Source organism: Phaseolus vulgaris, chromosome 7 (genome assembly GCF_000499845.2).
Source record: "Phaseolus vulgaris cultivar G19833 chromosome 7, P. vulgaris v2.0, whole genome shotgun sequence".
In the NCBI taxonomy this organism is placed as follows: Eukaryota; Viridiplantae; Streptophyta; class Magnoliopsida; order Fabales; family Fabaceae; genus Phaseolus; species Phaseolus vulgaris.
Window position 1 is genome coordinate 36,036,498 of NC_023753.2, and position 12,603 is coordinate 36,049,100.

At 31.7% G+C, this 12,603-nt stretch overlaps 1 protein-coding gene across 1 annotated transcript; it reads left to right on the plus strand.

The window, feature by feature from the left end:
• The first annotated feature begins 653 nt into the window (after positions 1-653).
• LOC137830412 (uncharacterized) lies at positions 654-10,828 on the plus strand. The gene is made up of 13 exons (XM_068637732.1): positions 654-1,004; positions 1,101-1,250; positions 1,921-2,091; positions 3,052-3,195; positions 3,637-3,742; positions 3,864-4,012; positions 4,165-4,290; positions 5,356-5,499; positions 5,856-5,943; positions 6,943-7,316; positions 7,950-8,276; positions 10,015-10,245; positions 10,601-10,828. The coding sequence occupies exons 1-13, from the start codon at positions 804-806 to the stop codon at positions 10,733-10,735; spliced, it is 2,346 nt and encodes a 781-aa protein (XP_068493833.1). The 5' UTR covers positions 654-803; the 3' UTR covers positions 10,736-10,828.
• Positions 10,829-12,603: the final 1,775 nt, after the last annotated feature.

Below are 12,603 nucleotides of genomic sequence, written 5' to 3' on the forward strand. Positions count from 1 at the left end.
GCTTACTTATTATTATTGTCATTCTTACAATTTTAGTGCAGATGTAACTTTTTAATACTTTATTTTTTGAATAAATATTTAATAACTAATTAATATAATATTTATGTATGGACATGAAATTTCTAATTATTAACTTTTAATAAAGATTTAATTATATTTTTTTTCTTGATAACTTTAATCAATTTCATCTTTAAAAATTTAATGTTGAATAAATAATTTTAATTATACTATTAAATCACTATTTAATTTTTAAAATATATGATGATATGATAAATTTAATAAATATTTACATTAATCATACAATTTTTAAAATACTTTAATGTATAACATTAAATAGATCATAAAAGAATTTAAACAATAAAATAATCTATAAAAGTCACAATTCAACTTAAAATAAATTAGCTACTTAAATTAACATGATAAAAAAGAAGGAAACAACAATTTTCCTCTACATTTGTAAATTTCAAACATTACAAAACCATCACTCTCTTTATTACAAAAGAAAAATAAAAAGGCATGATGTAATTTTTTCAAAACCAACCAAAAATAAATAGCACTTGAATTTTTTTAAAATCAATTTAACAAAACAAAAATAAATAAATTCTGAGATCATGTGGCTGATATTAAATATAATTAAATATAATTAATTTTTCATTTCTCCCTCTTTGGCTTCTTCTCCAAACTCTAGCAGCATCACAAGCAATTCATCTGTTAGCATATTCCCACCAAAAACCACAACCACCAACCCTTTCACTTTTTCTCTCATAACCAAACTCAAGAAGAAAACCGTTACTAGTTCCGTCATGGATGCAGCATCGCAGCTTGCTTGCTGCGGAATCGATTCGTTTCCTCGCAGCTCTCCTTCTCCTCGCCGTCACCACAGTCTCCTCCATCTCCGCCGCCGCTCTGGCCGCGTCTTTGCAGTCTCTGCCGAGCCCAAACCGGCGCGGCAAAAAATTGTCGGTGGAGCTAATTCAAACAGATCAGTCAACGGAGTCTCCACGGTAACCTCTCTCGAATCCTGTCCGATTGGAATTAGTTCAAATTCTATCGAGTTAATTAGTATTGCTTTCTTTTGTTGTTGCTTGTGTTGGTGACAGAGAATTGGAGATGTTTCGAAGGAGATTAAGAGAGTGAGGGCTCAGATGGAAGAGGACGAACAGTTAGCGTCACTCATGAGAGGCCTTCGAGGCCAGAATTTGAGGGACTCTCTCTTCGCTGAGGATGATGTTGAGCTTCGTCTTGTTGAGGTGGTGAATTGAAATTTTTTCCAAAGAATTCTGTTATTTTCTCAGGAGATACTCTTGTTATATTTTGTTTAAGTTCTGTTTTGATCAATTATAAAAAAATTGGATTCATAAAATATTATACTTAAAGCAATAAAAAAAAATTACGAGTTGAATGTATTTATAGTTTTAGACTGCATAAAACACATTTTACCATAAAAAAATTTATATAAACAACTTTCACATTTAGAATTTTCTAATCTGATTATTATTAAACTCAACGATGCGGAATTGAAATTAGACAAATGTAAGAAGCTAGTCTGTCTTATTTTGTCATGCATGTATAATATTCAGCAAAGTTTAAAAATATTTTCAATTCTTGGATTTTTTTTAAAGTTTTTGTGTATAATAAAAGTGGTATGTTTTTAGTTCTTTAACTTAGACTAAAATCACCAATTTTTTGGATATTATTAAATTTTCCTATAACTACCAGAGTTGAATAGCTATTGCCATATATTATTTTCTTTCAGAAGTAAATTTGTTTGTACTTCATTTTGGAAAACATTTTTTGGTAACATATAACATTGCCCTGGAGAAAAGACATATTTTTAGGTGAAAGTTATTACTATTATAATTTCAGGTTGTTGTTAATTTTCAATGGGAAGGTAACTGTGGTAATTTAAAAATGCTGCAGGTGGATGAGAGTAGTGAGTTTTTGCCTTTGGTATATGATCCTGCTAGCATTTCTGCATATTGGGGAAAACGACCACGGGCTGTTGCAACTCGCATTGTGCAGTTGTTATCTGTTGCTGGAGGTTTTCTTTCGCGCATTGCCTTGGATGTGATTAACAAGAAGGTTAAGGAGGTAATTCTCCATTGTCCCTGTGGACTAAAATAGTTTACCTGCATTCTTAAGCTGATGGTTTCTGTTGATGATAAATGTCCAATGTCTCTATGATCTAAAATAGTTTACCTGCATTCTGAAGCTGATTGTTTCTGTCGCTGTAATTTTCTTCCGTCTGCTTGCTGCATTCTGATTCTTGTGTTTTCTTAGTTCCTCTGCTTCGGAGAATAAATTAAAAAAAAAAATCCGTGATATAGGTTTTTAGAGTTTTTATTACCTGCGGAATCTACATATTCTTGCTTCCATGAAAAACATTAAAATAGGGTATTTTTTTCTCTTAAAGAATTTATGTAATTTATAATTTTTTTAAGCGAATTTTATTAATTAAAACAATTTATTATTTATAAAAAAGACAAACTAGTCCCAAATAAAGCTCACTGGCGAAAATACAAAACAAACTACACAATGAACATCACATAGTAATTAAGTACCGTTATAACTAACTTATTTGAATTACCCACTAACATAAATATATATAAGAAGTTTTCTAGTTTTCGAAAAGGTGATAATATTTAATAGAAGTATTTTAGTCATTATACAATATACAGTTTACGATAAACATATAGTAACAAGTAAAACCTTGAAAGCCTTTTTTTTTCCTCCTAGGGGGAGTTTACTACATGGCTGAAACTAAAACAATGACATAATGTCTTAACATAAATCGTGTCTTTGTATATTGTAAATATATAAATTAACCATGTTACTATATTTTTTATAAATATGTAAGTAATACGGTACATTTTTGTTTTATATCCAAATAATGAATAAATAGGCAGTATTGAACAGCTTATGGCTTAAGCTTGTGTTATGTATGGATTGATATTTAAGCTTTTAATGGTTTCTTTATATTTTGTAGTCATTGTTCAAAATGCAATTTTCAAGATTACATTTTGATTTTTGTTGTCTTTTTTGCATAACTAGAATGAAGTTGCTCGAGCCATTGAGCTACGTGAAATTGTGACATCTTTGGGTCCAGCGTACATTAAACTTGGGCAAGCATTGAGCATTCGACCTGATATACTTTCACCTGTAGCAATGACGGAGCTGCAGAAGCTTTGTGATAAAGTAAGCTTGTTATTGTTTTTCTCTTTGGCACAGGTTATTGTTTCTATTTTAAAATAAAAATCTAGGTGTCATACTTGTTATTAGACAATATATAGTCAGAGATTTTTTTTTTCTTTTAACAATTTGATTTGTTAGACAACTTTGATTTATTTCTGCAGTCAATTTGAGAACTTTAAAAACAAAATTGCGTATTCTTTATTTCAGTAAAAATGTAACAAGTTAGACGGGTAGCATTTTTGAAAATTTATGTTCTAATTTTTTAAATAACTTACAATATTTATTCTGTTAGATTATTTAATTATTTGGAATCAAATCCTTTTAACAAGAATCACATATTAGCATTCGCACAGGCTCATCTTGATTTCTGATATTTCATGTATTATTCTTCTTTCTGAGATTGCCTTTCTAATGGGGGTTTGGGGGATACCATAAAATATGAAGGTTCCTTCATTTGCCGATGATGTGGCTATGGCTCTAATTGAGGAGGAACTTGGTCAGCCATGGCAAAACATGTATTCTGAACTATCATCTTCTCCCATTGCTGCTGGTAGTTCTCCAGACAACCAGTTAGATATATTACTTTCTTAGTAGAAAAGTACAGTCTCTCAGAGCTGGTTTTCTATGTTAATTAATGAACAGGTATTTATCTTTCTTTGAAACCTATGCAGCATCTCTTGGACAAGTATACAAGGGTCGCCTAAAGGAAAATGGGGATTTGGTTGCTGTTAAAGTGCAAAGGCCTTTTGTTCTTGAGACAGTTACAATTGATTTATTCATTATCAGGAATCTTGGTTTGGCTCTTCGAAAGTTTCCTCAGGCAAGTTAAATTCTCGAGAGCAGAGACTTAAAGTCGGATCCATATTTATTTCCTAAAGATGACACTTAGTAGTAACTTGGCGATACTAAATTAATTAATCATTATAAATTTTGTTCTCTCAACCAAACCTTTTTTTACCTAATATTTTGCAGATCTCCATTGATGTGGTTGGGTTGGTTGATGAGTGGGCTGCTCGATTTTTTGAGGAATTAGACTATGTGAATGAAGGTGAAAATGGGAACCGTTTTGCTGAAATGATGAGGAAAGACCTACCGCAGGCAAGTCTGTTAATTTTTAATTTTTCTTTGTTTACCACTTTTAAATTTTAATGATGTATAAATCATACATTTTTATTCAACTTCAATATATACGGTGAATCAGATGATGGTAGTGGTAGGTGATGCAACCATTCTCTTTTCTAGGTCTGTTCATCACAGCAAACATCTTAATTCATTAGATCATCTTCCTTAAACCTGCTGCTGTCCAAAGGAAAACATGTAATTATTTGACGTCCCCAAGTAACTCACACTTAAGCTCAGAAAGGGAAAATAAAGATATGTAATTTAGATGGATGACCTTTAATTTGACTTAATGACCGAATAAAAAAAAGCCTTTGTAACCTTTTAAGATTTTTCATAAGTTTCTTACACCAGAGAAAACTAGAAGTCAGCTGTCTCTCACAATGGGACCTAAGAGCACATGAATTATATTTAATATCTAATCTTCCCAATTTGGTAAACTAGATTGTTTGAGCATAATATTCATATAGCTTGTTCTAAAATCTGTTGCTCTTGCTTTTCTTTGTTCAAAAGACAAAATGACAACGATATTAGGTATCAATGAAGGTGTGATTGGGACAATAGTTATTTGTTTGTCATTTTTCTTTAATATTTTTGGTCTGTTTTAGACATATATGTAGCTACTTTAATGTACAGTGGAGTAATGATTTGTGGTTTTGTACTTTATAGAAAGTAGAAATACCAATATAGTTTCATTCACATTGTATGAGTACTCTAAATGATCTGATACTTTATTTCATGGAAGAAAAATTAAAAGGAAACGAGGCTGAGTTTTATCAGGATGGAATTATACCACTTTAAGGGCCTGATATTTACTAATGGCCAAGATGTTATTGTATTTGCCTAACGACTATATGTTTTGATTGAGAATATTAGACTATATTTTCTGGCCATTAATTTACAAATTTATTGTAAGTAATGGATATCTAGCTCATGACCAATTGTTAATCTGTGACATCTTCTCCACCACTCATCAGTATCAGCAAATAGTGTAAGTGGTCATGAAGAGAATTTTCTTGCATCTTCTGACAGTTTTAGTTTCAGGTTGTCATACCAAGAACCTACCAAAAATATACATCAAGGAGGGTTCTTACCACAGAATGGATTGATGGAGAAAAGCTTTCGCAGAGCACAGAAAGTGATGTTGGAGAGCTAGTTAATGTTGGAGTCATCTGCTATCTGAAACAGGTAGTTTTGGTGCTTTCACTGGTATTATGCATTAGAACCACTCAGCTTTCAGCTAACATTTTTCTAATGCAGTCATTGTGTGTCATTCATCTTATTTATATATTTGATTATTTATCCTTACAATAGGTAGGCTATTTACTAAGGTTTCTAATATTCAGTAGACCGTTGCGTAGTTTAATGTAACACGGTGACATTCCTAAACTTGGGTCCATGTGCATATTGCATTGCCTATGGTTATTGCAATTTGCAAGTGTGCAGACAGTCTTGTATTCCAATAAAGTATTGTTATATATTAATAAATAAATTCTGGCTTAACTATTCTATTTTTGTATTAATATATTTTCCTTTTATTTCAGCTTCTTGATACTGGATTTTTTCATGCTGATCCACATCCGGGAAATTTGATCCGCACTCCTGATGGAAAACTTGCCATACTTGACTTTGGTAAAAGTTATTTTTGTTGCAGTTGGTACTGAAATATTGTATATTTGCAGATTAATTTTTTACTTGTGATTAGGGAGAGATAGATGCAACTTCTTCTTTTAGTGCTAGGTCTACTGTCCCAAGTCTGATAAAAATTGTTATTTAACAAAGTATTATAAGAAAGAAACTATATATTTCCTTCTTGTTTTTATATATAATCATGAAGACGTTATTTTTACAGCACCATTTATCATCATGGTTTTTTAATTTTCCATTTCTTATTTTGAAATGAAAATATCCACTCTGTTCTTTTTGGCTGAAAAAGGAATATCCATTCCTGATCATACAACGAATTGGAAAAGTATGTAGTTACTGGTTAAAAATTTATTAGATAAGATTTAGAAAATTATTTTAGAAATTTTTTTCCTTCAGTATTTTATGAAATATTTTCAATATAATTTGAATGAGTAACATTATATCTTCTTACAAATCTTTGTAAGAAAGTAATTAAGAAAGAATAAATATATTTAACATAATATTATATTTAACATAATATTTTTGGTGAACTATATATTTAATTATTGGATACATAAAAAAAATCAGTATTCTCTTGGGAAGGTATTGGAGGTGATTTTAGAATTGTTCAATTTAAAGATGGGAATAGTGAGATTTTTTTCATCATACACTCCAAATATAAAACAAAAGTGCTTCCGTTACCTAATGATGCAATTTAACTCTTGTTGTGGTTCCCCAAGAACAATTTGTTTATGGAAAATTAAATGTGAATTTACAAGAATATAGTAGCAATACTGGAATTGGAAACATGGCAATTTTTTTGGATGTTTATCGCCTATCTTTAAAAAAATTAGAAAAGTGTGGTGCTTTATTCGTAACTGTGCCTGGATATTGTTCTTCACAGTGGTCCTGTTTACATGAATGAACAACTATATTGCTTAGTTTACTTTTGTTCCAAGATCCTAATCATCATAGCAAATGATGGAAGTTTTATGTTGCACCCAGGGCTTGTGACAAAACTGACAGATGATCAAAAGTATGGCATGATTGAAGCAATTGCTCATCTCATCCATCGGGATTATCAAGCCATAGTAAAAGACTTTGTTAAACTTGGTTTCATTCCAGATGGTGTCAATTTGGAGCCTATCTTGCCTGTCCTTGCCAAGGTTTTTGATCAGGCATTAGAAGGTGGAGGGGCTAAAAACATCAATTTTCAGGAGCTGGCTTCGGATTTAGCCCAAATTACCTTTGATTATCCTTTTAGGATACCCCCATACTTTGCCCTTATAATTAGAGCTATTGGTGTTCTGGAAGGGATAGCCTTAGTAGGAAACCCTGATTTTGCCATCGTTGATGAGGCCTATCCGTATATTGCGCAGGTATAATAGTCTGAGGAATTTTTGGTTATCTGTTTCGTTCTTTAGATGTTGGCTTATATTCTTTCCCAATGGGTACATGTTCATGTTAATTTTCTGCACAATTCATCACTGTGTATTTGCTTGAGACTTTGAGTCTTACTTGACACACATAAGATTCTCCATTGGTTTTTATTTCCAAGATCTGAACTGTGATAAAGGGATAATCAGTGAGATTTTATTAGGCTATATTGGTTAGATCGTATCATTCAACGGAAAAAAGAATGAAGCCAATGGCATGTGGATTGAATGAAAAAAATTCTGTCTAGCGCCTGGAAATAAGGGGGCTAACTTTGTTTAAATTTGAGGTGTTCCCAGTTTAGAGGAAGGCACATGAAGTAGGAATATCAATTTTTAACAGAATGCATGGGAAGAAAAACAACTTGTATTCAATTTTTTTAATTAGGACAAACACTTCATCAAAATTTTCTACACCAGTTTTGAATTGTTTTCACTTGACACAAAATAATGAATCTCCTTGCCCAGTTAGTTGCTTTGAACATGGAACCAGTATGATAAACTGACTTGTGTTATTCTATTACATTCTTTTGATTATTCTGAGTAAGCTGAATTGACATTAATCATTTTCTCTTATAGAGGCTCCTCACAGATGAATCTCCTCGGCTAAGGGATGCTCTACGTTACACTATATATGGGAAATCTGGAGTTTTTGATGCTGAAAGATTTATTGATGTCATGCAAGCCTTTGAGAATTTTATTACAGCTGCCAAAAGTGGTGGTGGAGAGAGTATGAATGGGAATATGGCTGAGCTTGGAATTCTTACTACTAGGCAGTCAGAATATTTGTTGCCAGGATTCCAATCCGTTATGCCTCAACCACAGCAGCCAGTGCAAACAAGGGCAGCTTTAGCGTTTCTGTTGTCTGATAGGGGGAATTTTTTCCGAGAATTTCTTTTGGATGAGGTACTTTCTAGAGGCATTGAAAAAACTTTAGTTTGTTATCGCTAGAATATATGGAAATATAAAATATATTTTATCATATCTTTGCTTGTCCTCTTAGATTAGTTACCATATCTAATTATCTTATCATGATTTCTTTCTTTAAATTAGGGTTATGATTAGTAAAAACAACGGTTAGTGTGGTTTTATGAATGTATAACTATAAGTACATTGTCGCATTTTAATAACAATTTTGTGTTACTCATTGTATTTCATTTCTTTTCCTTTTTCTATATCTAAAATCACCTTTTTCAGCTGATAGTTATCAATGTTTTTAAATACAGCTTCCTATCTTGTTTACTTTGGATCTTTCTAAGTGCAAAGGAATTTTGTTATTTACTCTTTCCAGAAGAAATACTGATTTTCACCTTCTTGTCCTGGACTCTCTTTGATTTCTTGTTTGTTTAGCGTATCCTAACAAATAGTATAAAAGTAAGAATCTATAGAAGTTTTTAAATTCAGATTTTCAATATGTTTATCTACTATATGAGAAAGAGATGAACTAAAATAATTCATGACATTCAATTCATTCACTGTTTTATGCTATTTTGTTATGCATAGTTTCTTTTGAATTGAACTCGGCAACTACACAGGAATATTAATGAAGTTTTTTGTTTTCCCCTTTCATTCTTGGTTTTGTGTCTTTAAGAATTTGTATCTCTCCTTTGTTAATAATTTTTTTATCAAAATACAAAAAAGAAATCTTTAATACATAATATGATTTGTGTTTCTGTAGTTATTTGGTCAATAGTGACATTTCATAAATTGATGGAGAATACTGTAATTAGAATTCATAACATGTTTTCCGTATAATGTTTCAAATCATGTCTTCTATCTGGTTAATGAAGGAATTTGATACTTCTTCAATTCATAAGATGTTGTATTATTGAAAGCTTAGTGTGAAAAATAATGAAGGTACTGGTATAAATGCATACTTAATAGTAGTACTTATAACCATATCAATTTAAAATTTCTTGACTAATCTCGTGATAATTTTAGCCCCAATTGCTGCTTAAGTTACAATTAGAAAAAGCTACGCACTACAAAAAGGAAAAAAATTGAAAATAAATGAAACAACAGAACTTGGGGGATTATTTTTGTTCTTGATTACTGATAGGCACTTAAACTGTCTTGGCAGCATAAGGACATGAGAAAGATCAGCTAGACCTTTTTACATATCCAATTATTGTTGAGTTTAGCCGAGCTTCTTACGTCTTCTAGTATGGAACACATTTTATCACAAGTATTGACATAATTTCTTCAGATTTGATGTCAGCACAAAAAATTGACTGCATTCATTATGATTTTCAGTCGGGGAACCTCTATAATTTTGTATAGGGGTGCGGGTGTGAATATATAGTTGGCACATCATGCACCTACATGGATATAGTGATTATTCGAAAAAAGAAAAACACTAGAATACATGAAATATGTAAATATTTCAAGATATTTAATTGGATTATGTGAATTTTATGCTTGCTCAGTTAAGTCTATAACAATTGTGGCAGTTGTTTGTAAATATAGTTTTGTAGTAAATACTATAGTATCAGTGTCATAAATCATAATAAAGTAATGTTGTGTGCGAGAAACTAGTTTGTTGAAGTTACTGAGATTTGAATGTCTGCTAATGCCTCACTTCTGTGCATTTATGGAGTTTATGGCTTCTAAATATTTGACTGACTTTATTGCTGGTGGAGCGCAGATTGTTAAGGGAATTGATGCAGTAACAAGGGAACAACTGGTGAGAACAATGTCCTTACTAGGAATTCAGAATGCAACCCCTGTTTTCAGTATGGTGCCTACTTTAGGACCCTTCAAGACTGCGGCTCTAATACCCAGCATAACTGAAGAGGATGAAGTTATATTGAACAATGTGCAGATGGTGGTGGAATTCTTGACTGCAGGAAGTTCCCTATCAAGAACATCTGATCAGGTAATGAAGAATTCACCAATCAAAATCATGATTATTATTTTGACAAATGCAAGCACACACTTCTGAACAAACTTGAAATTTATTAAAAATTACAAAATTGGTGGGTCTCATTTTATTCAATGAATCTCTTCAGACGTTATAATACCCTATCAGTTTTAACCAATAAAAAAAAACTCAAAAATATGTTAGAAAGAGTGATCTAGAGAGGGAGGGTTGCTTCCACTTCCATTTATTTTTGTACTCTTTGCAGCAGTTTTTTTTCTATAAATATAGTATATGCAGGATTATCGTTTTAAGCTAAACGTGTTCAAGATAGTTATTTATTTATTTGTCTATTTGTTTGTGTTGGCCTTAGGTACTGAATATTCCTCAGATTATTCAAGAGCTTCTCCCAGTGCTGCCGGGCATCTCTGTTAAAGTGCTTCCTGATATTGTTAGCAGATTATCGTCTCGGGTTTTAGCACGATTAATACGTGATACATTTTTGTAAGAAAATTCTGTATACCTTAGTGCCTTAGGCCACACAATTGTGTATAATTTTAAACCTCAGTTCAAATATATATAACCATTATTTTACCTATTATACTAGAGATCCAAATACAGACTATTTCTTCGTACACACACTCTGATAGAACAGCGGGAATAGGTTGTTAACTATTCTATCATTAACTATGAATTAACTATGAGCTACAGAATACTAAACTAGATTTAACTATCAACTTTTCTTCCTTCTTTCTATTTCCAAAATATCTCACTTATATAGGTGAGAATTAGGTTAATATATTTGTTGGGCTTACATGCTATTGGGCCTCCTAACATTAATGGGCAATTGCTTCTTGCACCATATCAATACACCCGATTTCAGCGGAAAAAACGAAACTGTCCTAAAAAAAATTTCCAAAATATGTGTTCTGGATTTTTTTTTCTGGAACGAAATTTTATATTATGGATTTTTTTATCCGGAATGAGTTTTTCATTTTTGTTTCCGGATTTTCATTTCCAAAACACAATAATTTCTTTTATGGATTTTTTTTCCAGAATGTATTATTTTTCAATTCCGGATTTTTTTGTCCGAAATAAAATTTTAATTTTTGTTTCTGGATTTTTATTTTCGGAACTCAATAATCACTTCCGGATTTATTTTTTTGGAATATATTATTTTCAATTCCGGATTTTTATTTCCAGAATTAAGGGCATTTTTGGAAATTAAAAAAATATGTTGGGTGCAGGTTAAAAATGATTGGGTGTAGGAAACATTTGTCACATTAATGTTAGGAGGCTAAATAGCATGTAAGCCCAACAAATATATTAACCTAATTCTCACCTATATAAGTGAGATATTTTGGAAATAGAAAAAAAAGAAGAAAAGTTGTTAGTAAACCCTAGTTTAGTATTCTATAGCTCATAGTTAATTCATAGTTAATGATATAATAGTTAACTGTTATTCCCACTGTTCTATCACACTCCATATAAAACATGAAAATATTTTTTTATCATTCTTGTGTCACCTTCATATTTCAGATTACATAATCCAGAATGGTATTTCAGATTATATAATCCGGAAGTCTGGATTTGATAGTAGCTTCTGGATTATGTAATCTGGACACGTATTTGAAAAAAAAGCTTCCAGATAATGTAATTCGAAAACAAATTATGCATATAAAAAAAGAATTATGAATTATGTAATCCGGAAGCTACTTACGAATGTGAAAAATGACTTCAGGAGACGTAATCCAGAATATTACATAGGAATATTTTTAGCAATACAAAAATTTATGGAGGTGAGAAAAGAACATATGGAGGTGTAGGAAGAAACAGTCCCAAATAGAAGTTCAAAACTTATGTTACTTGGCAAAAATCTTGAGGCCCAATTTATTTACATGAAAGAAAAAGGGCAATTGCTTCCTGCACCCGATCAATTGTGATTGGCACCCGACATACTTTTAAAAATCTTAAAATGCCCTTGTCTTCTTCATTTATGAAAACATTGAATGGTGAGGAAGAGGAAGTTCATGAATGTGTGAAGCTTTGCTTTGAGCTGCAAAAGAGGAGGTTGTGCTTCGTTCATTGTTGCTAAGTTGAGTGTAAACTTCGTTTGCCAAGTTAATGAGGTAAGTACTCCATTTTCGTTCGTTTCTGGTTTTTTCTCGAGCTCAGCTGGTCCCGGATATCGGAATCCAGAATTCAATTTTTTTGCCTACGGATATTAATATCCGGAAGTCAAAAATTTCAATACGGATATTAATATCTGGAATTGTGGATCGTTCCTTCCGGATGCTGATATCCGTAGTTCATCATTGGCTGACGGATGTACATATCCGGAACTAGTTTATGCAATCCGGATATATATATCCGGAA

Bases quoted from the DNA above. Each gene is read 5' to 3' on its own strand.
- LOC137830412 (XM_068637732.1), top strand. From the start codon at position 804: ATGGATGCAGCATCGCAGCTTGCTTGCTGCGGAATCGATTCGTTTCCT. The intron at 3,196-3,636 runs GTAAGCTTGTTA...TAAAATATGAAG, and splicing joins TGCAGAAGCTTTGTGATAAA to GTTCCTTCATTTGCCGATGA. The intron at 4,291-5,355 runs GCAAGTCTGTTA...TTTTAGTTTCAG, and splicing joins TGAGGAAAGACCTACCGCAG to GTTGTCATACCAAGAACCTA.